The following is a 7,153-nucleotide window of genomic DNA, read 5'->3' as shown; positions in this document are numbered from 1 at the left end:
ATTTAAGACAAAAAAAAGAAAAGAAAAAGATGCCAGGGTCTACTGCTGGCTATTCACATTTGGAGACTCTAGGGTGAGTTCTTGTCAGCTATGAGTTTCTGCTTTTTAGTTTTTGTCTTTTTTAACTGAGGAGATAACTCTGTGTACATAGGCCTGAAAACCAAATACACTTGTTCAACAAATAAATTTAAGTGCTAGGAACTGAGTTGGAGGGTGTGTGTGCCAGGAGTAAAGTACTGATAAAACAGATTATCCCTGCCACCCTGAATTGCCGAGACCAAAAATATTAAATAGAATCACATTAAGATTCGCATTAAGATGCCAAGCACTCATGGCTTTAAAGTATTGGGGACTAAGGTAGGCAGTAACAGAATGCAATGCTATTTGATAGGGTGGTCTAATATTCAAGCTGATTTGAAAAGAAAAATGGGCTCGGGACCAGATAAATTTAAACTTTTTTTCAATTTAATTGTATTTATTTATTTGACATTATTGTTCATTTTTGCATGATGTTTGACTTCTCCCCTTAGGTGTAATCCTGCTAAAATTCCCACCACCAAATGACCCATGAACAATCATTGTAGTCCCTTGTGCTTTTCCCTCTGGTTTTGACCCCTCTCTCTGCCCCAACCATGATGAATGTCTTGTATTTATAGTTTGCCTGCTATTTTTGTCTTGTCTTTTTTCTTTCCTGACCCCTTGTTCTGTTTCCCTATATTCCTCTTACAAGTGAAACCATTCGATATTTCTCTTTTTTCCTTCTGACTTATTTTGCTTAGCATAATCCTTTCCAGTTTCATCCATGTTGCAGATGGCATGAGTTTATCATTTATGATTGCTGGGTAGTACTCCATATTATATATATGTACCACATCTTCTTGATCCAGTCATCTATTTTGGGGCATTTAAGTTGTTTCCATATCTTGGCTATTGTAAATAGTGTTGCAATAAACATAGGAGTGCAGGTTTCCTTTCGAATTAATGTTTTTGTATCCTTTGGTAGATTCCTAGGAGTGGAATTGCTGGATCATGTGGTAGATCCATTTTAGTAATTTGAGGGTCCTCCACACAGCTTTCCAGAGTGGTTGGACCAGTTGCATTCCCAATAGAAATATAAGAGAGTTCCTTTTTTCCTCCATATCCTTGACTGTATTTGTTGTCAGTTTTTTTAATGTGGGCCATTCTTACTGGTTGACGTGGTATCTCATTGTGATTTTGATTTGCATTTCCCTGATTATAAATGATGGTGAGCATTTTTTTTTTAAAGATTTATTTATTTAGTTATACAAGCACTGGGTAGTGTCAGAAGCGTGGGAGAGTGAGAGAATTCACCAGAGGCAGAGCAGGGAGCGGAAGAGGCAGACTGACGAAGCACACTGCTGAGGGGTGCAGCAGACAGGGCAGGAGAGGTCTGCACACCATGTGGGATACTCACCAGGTGGCCAGGGATGGAACTGGCGCCACAGAGGCTGCGGGCAGCTTCGCAGCCCAGCGCTCAACTGCTGCACCACCAGGGGAGTTCTGATGGTGAGCCTATTTTCATACACCTGTTGGCCATGTGCATTTCCTCTTTGGAGAAGTCAGACCTAAACTTTTAACGGCTATTAGGAACATCTGAACAGAATTTACATAAAGTACTTGTTCCGTGTCTGGCTCACAGTAAAAGGCAGCTTTTGTGCTGGTGACAAGTTTCTTCTCAACCATGTTTAAATTTCAGATAAATAATCATTTATTGTATGTGCCATGCAATATATGGAACATACTTGTATTAAAAAATTTAAAAAATATTTGTTGTTTTATGAAAAACTAATATAACTGTATTTTTATTTGCCAAATCTGGCAATCATACTTGTTATAGTTCTTTACATATGCTATCTCCCATACTTGCTAGATAACCACACAAAGTAATTTTTAATGCTAATTTTACCAACAAAAAGATGTAGGCTCAATGAGACAGCAATATCCACAAGATTACAGCTGGTGCATTGTAGAATCAGAATGTGAAGCTAGATGTTTCCCAAAAAAAGGCACTGTTCTATACTTCTCATGAAAACCAGTAATGCTACAATTGTTATTGGTCAGAGTCAGATTAAGAGTCTTATAGTTGTTATAGTGAGATTAGTGGACATGCTCTTGCAGCTCCCCAAACACAGCACTTTACCATGATGAGACTTGGCACCATCAGGCCCCTCTCAGCATATGAGTGCCACTTGGCCTTCATGGCTCAGTCTAGAGGTTTATCTGACCTTATTGAGGAAGTTTATCTAATCATTCCAGGAAAGATGATTATTCAAGCACTTAAAACTGTATATTGCAATGATTGTCTTAAGGGTATGTCTCTCCAGAAGACCATGAGTTTCCTGAGATAGGAATACTATCCTATTTTTCCAGCGCTTGACAAGGGAGTGGAGACTCAGTAAATGCTTGAAGAATGAAGGCCAAACTCTGGGTATCAGATTTCATTAAAGTGTGGTAAAGCATGTATGGGGTTACTGACTAGGAGACAATGGCTCTCCTGACTATCTTTAGAAAGTACCATCAGAGAATGGATACCGAAAACTAAGCTCTTTCCAGAGATGAACAAGGAAATCATAATCCTTTACTACTAAACTTGGGAACAGTCCTACCAATTATGCATATTTTTATGACTCTATTTTTCTGTGACCTTTGACATAATTGTAACTTCTGTTATTACACAATTACCTAAATGGAGCATTTGAGAATGAATCAGCTTTAGTTAATATTCTCAAATATCTGGAGGGGAAGGAGGGAGACGTGAAGAAATCTTGAGACTCACCTTTCTAGCTCAGCAAAGTTCAAACCAGTCATTATAAAAAGCTAATTTTGTATGAGAAATGAAACCATTTTATATGCTAAAGATAGATATGTTTGGCGTAAAGCTATTTTTCCTTTAAGTATTTTGTTGAATATTTTCCAGAGACTTTTTTTAATCATATAAAAGTGAATTATAATTCTGATATCTTTTCTTAATTATGGACAGACACTAGTGATTTCCAAGAACACCGAATTACATGATTGAAAAGAAATACATTAATACTCTTGTCCCTTGGCTGACCTACTGGTCATCCTGGATATTATTAGTGCCAACACTGTTTTACTGAGTACAGAAATCCACCCACCTCCTCTGGTTTTGAGTCATCCTACCCCATTCAGGTACTTCAGTTCTTTTGCTGAAGTATTCCATATCAGAATAATTTTCCCTTTCCAAACTGACATGTACATGCTATCAAGGTTGCTATTTACACCAGCCAATAAATGTTTTAGGAATGACTGACAAACTGAAACTCTGGCTTAAATAACTTCTATTAAGACAGATAAATATTTGGCTCAAATGGCAATTCTGCCTAGGCAGCTACACAAAAACATAAACAATCCACTCAGGAAAATATCTAATTTATTTTTTCATGCTGAGGAAATGACTGATGTAATCTGATGTGTCACTTGATGTATCAAAAGGAAGTCTGTTGAATGGCGGAATCCCAAACATCAGCCATGCTGTGAGTGGTGATTTGGAAGGCAGAGGAAACTCCTACCCTCAGAAGCAAACACTTTTTGCATATTATCTAGGCTGTGCTAGTGTAAACACACTATTGGCAGTTTCTCAGTATGTGTAGGGGAGGAGGAAGATATATATAATGGATAAGAGCACTGGATTTGGAGTCAGACTGCTAGAATTTTTCTCCTAGACCTAACACTTCCTCATCTTGGACAACGTACTTATGGCTTTCTGCGTTTCATTTTCCTTATCTATAAAATGGAAATAGAAACAGTATATACCTTGTGGGTTACTGTGAGGATCAGTGGGGTTGAAGGTTAATGGTTTATCTAGTAAGTACACAATCTGTTAGTACTCTTATTCTCCTTTCTTGCCTGTCAGCATGAATCAGCAGAACAGTAAGCTGGCACATGCAAATGGACAATGATTCAGCTTATGACCATAGCCTTCCTCCAGATTTCCATGAATAATGTGAGTTATATTTAAAAAGGAGCAGAAATTTCCTTCGAAGGGAAGGGTGGCAGGAAGTCTGAATTTCAAATGCCTCTTTCCTTCCCATTCTCTTCCTTTGGTACCCTACCCATTGAAGGCTGATGAAAACAAAAATAAAAACACAAAGGACAAGTCCAAGAAAATGCCATAAGACTTTGGCCTGACCCCCATGCAGACCACAGTAAGATGCACTGGCCCATGTGGAAGACTTTTTTTTTCCACATGGCTAGAGGCAGGCAAAGGAACTCCTGCAGCCCTTTCCTCCTAAATTCCATACTCCGGTTTCTCTAGATCTGACTTCTGTAATATTATGGAAAAGAAAGTACAGGAAGAACATATTCAGCAAAGAAGCAATATATGCAAGAGAGCTTAGGCTCCTCATCTAGAGCTCAGCTGGTCCAGGCTTTCTCAGGAGGCAAGCATAGCCCCAGAACTCCTTCCTGAATAAGCTCTTCAAAGGGGAGAAAAAGCCAAAAGACAGAGTCAAGAGCAACCACCATACATTTTTCTCAGAAGTTTAACTCATTCAATTCATTCCACATTTTACTGAGCCCTATTATATGTTAGGTGCTTGTTTCAGATGCTGAAATCCCAACCACGCCAGTTAAGAAGTTAGTGACAGCCACAAACAGGATTCAAGTACTTGACCCATGCACCTTAAACTTGCCCCCTTTATGTTACTGCCTTTGATGGTCTCCCAGACCCCTCTTGAGGGCAGGGTGTGAAAGGGAAGAGGAGAGTCATAGAAGAGGTTTAAGCTTCATAACTCTGCAAATAACAGAGGGCATCAAGAGGGAGATGTTTTCCAGTGTTTACCCTGGTTTCACTTTTGCCCTAGTTGCGGTCAGAAAACCTGGTTCTGCAGACCCAAGAGGGGACTGCCCTCACAAGGCCTCTTAAAATTTCAACTTAAGGCACAAAAGCCTTAGTCTCTCTCCCTCAGTTCCAGATCATTATGAGTCTTACATTTCTTTCAATGGACTGTCATTTGGCTCCCAACAGAAAATAAGCATTTTATCTGGTTTGGGGAAAACATGGCTTTCACAAAAGATTCAAGTAGATAGCTTGCATTTACTTGCTTTGGAAAGTGATTTGCCTTATGTTACAGATAGGAAGATTTTAGCATAGGATTAGCCAAGAACAAAAATAATCCACTCAAGTTTCTTGGTCTGAGGTCAAACTCAAGAAAAAACAGAAAGAGGCTCCGGCAGACACTTGCTTTCTGGGCTAATCCAGAGATGGTTATGCCAACATAGGTACCAAAATGGAGCTGACAACTCAGTGGAGAGTGCTCAGCATAGTCTCCTAATTCATGGTAGGGCTTGGTGGGGTTTTTTGTGGGTTTTTTTTTTTTTTTTTAGCTTTTCTTTTAAATTCCCACTAACCTATCCCAGCTAATCCTTACAACTCAAATCAAAATTTATATCAAATCTATAAATAAAAGCTTCAGTTTAAAAATAGAAACACAAGTGGGTGTGGATGGCGCGTCCCAGCGCTCTGGCCCGGCTGCTGCTTCTGTGCCCCCAGGTCCCGCAGCACCCTTCCCACTGGCTGTAATCCAAAATCCCTTCAGCAATGGCAGCAGCCCGGCAGCTGAGGCTGTCAGTGGGGAGGCACGATTTGCCTATTTCCCAGCATCTAGCGTGGGAGATACCACGGCTGTGTCCGTACAGACCACAGAGCAGAGCTTGCAGGCCGGAGGTGAGTTCTATGTGATGATGACACCCCAGGATGTGCTTCAGTCAGGAACACAGAGGACCCCGGACACACCCCTATTCCCTGAAAATCGATGGAACCAGGATGCCACGGGATGAGAGGAGAGCTCAGCACAATGAAGTGGGGCAGAGGCGGAGGGACAAGATCAACAACTGGATCGTCCAGCTTTCAAAATCATTCTGTAACAGGGTGGTCCCCAGGAAAGGGGGAGGTTCCAGGTTTCCTGCCCCACCCAAAAGGGGGGTGGAGCTGAGCAGGGAGAAGAGGCTGCAGAGGAGACTGAGGAAGGAAGGAAGCAGGATGGAGCCAGAAGGAGACCTGGAGGAGGCGCATGGAGCCTAGAGACACGCGAAGAAACTGCGCTTGTCTTTTGGTGGTGGACTGGGTGACACAGATGTGGGTGAGACCCGTGGGGAGGTGACAATGGCAGCTTTTATCTTAATTTTGATTTTGCTCTTTTCCTTCCGGGCTTGTCTGGTTGTATCTGACCCTTTTCTGTGGGTCCCCACTGGAAGATGCTTTAGACTTGTGGCAGGCTTTGGGGCCTTGCTCTGGGCCAATCCCATTTGGATGGAGTTTTACCCACGAGGGGACGGGTAACTCTGGGTGCTTGATTTAGAAACCAGATTCTTTGCCTTTCCTGTATTGTTTCCTAATTGTATTAAAGTTCCTTCCCATTAAAGTCTCATGTTTTGTGTTAATGCAGCGGATGGCAGAACCCTATATAGAATAGGCAGGTTTGCAGGGTTTGGGCTGCCCCTCTCCCTGCCCTGTAACAATTCCAGATTGTAGTGCAGACAATAGCAAGACGGGAGCGAGCAAAGGCGGGATCCTGTCCAAGGCCCGCGACTACATCCGGGAGCTGACGAACCAGCGCGTGCAGGAGACCTTCAAGGAGGCCAAGCGGCTGCAGATGGACAATGAGCTCCTGAGGCAGCAGATCGAGGAGCTGAAGAACGAGAACGCGGTGCTCCGCGCCCAGCTGCAGCAGCACAACCTGGAGATGGTGGGCGAGAGCGCCGGCCCGCAGCGGGGCCTCGCCTCCACTACCCCCTCCCCAGCCCTTAGCACAGAGAGGGACAGACGCCCCTCCCCCAGCTGCGTTTTTTTATAGTAGATTTTTAACAAAAAAGGGGAGAAATAATGCATTTCTGTGGATCAGCTCCCTCCACCCTCCTCAACTTGGAACCGATACCCTCCCTCCCCGGTGGTCTGTCTGTCTCCCCTCTCCGGTCCCCACGAAGCCCCCGCACTTCTAGTGATCTCTACCCAGGGAGGAGGACCGAGGCCCTGCCTCATCCACTGCCTCTGTGGTCCCTAGAGGTGCTGAGTCAGGGTGCTCACGGAACAAGGGGAGCCTTTGGGGGGGCCGTCTCCGGGGCCTGGACCTGTGCAGGGAGGCCATGTCCCATCCCACCTCTTGTTTCT

At 43.1% G+C, this 7,153-nt stretch overlaps 1 protein-coding gene across 1 annotated transcript; it reads left to right on the top strand.

The window, feature by feature from the left end:
* Positions 1 to 3,940: 3,940 nt before the first annotated feature.
* On the top strand, positions 3,941 to 6,839 carry LOC311178726 (upstream stimulatory factor 2-like; the record flags this gene model as incomplete). The annotated part of the gene is given in 4 exon segments (XM_084245461.1): positions 3,941 to 3,988; positions 5,404 to 5,765; positions 5,767 to 5,906; positions 6,511 to 6,839. Coding segments are annotated over 4 exon segments (879 nt in total).
* Positions 6,840 to 7,153: the final 314 nt, after the last annotated feature.

The sequence above is a fragment of the Talpa europaea genome (assembly GCF_964194135.1).
Source record: "Talpa europaea genome assembly, chromosome: 10".
Lineage (NCBI taxonomy): Eukaryota > Metazoa > Chordata > Mammalia > Eulipotyphla > Talpidae > Talpa > Talpa europaea.
This window is presented reverse-complemented; position numbering and strand designations above follow the sequence as displayed.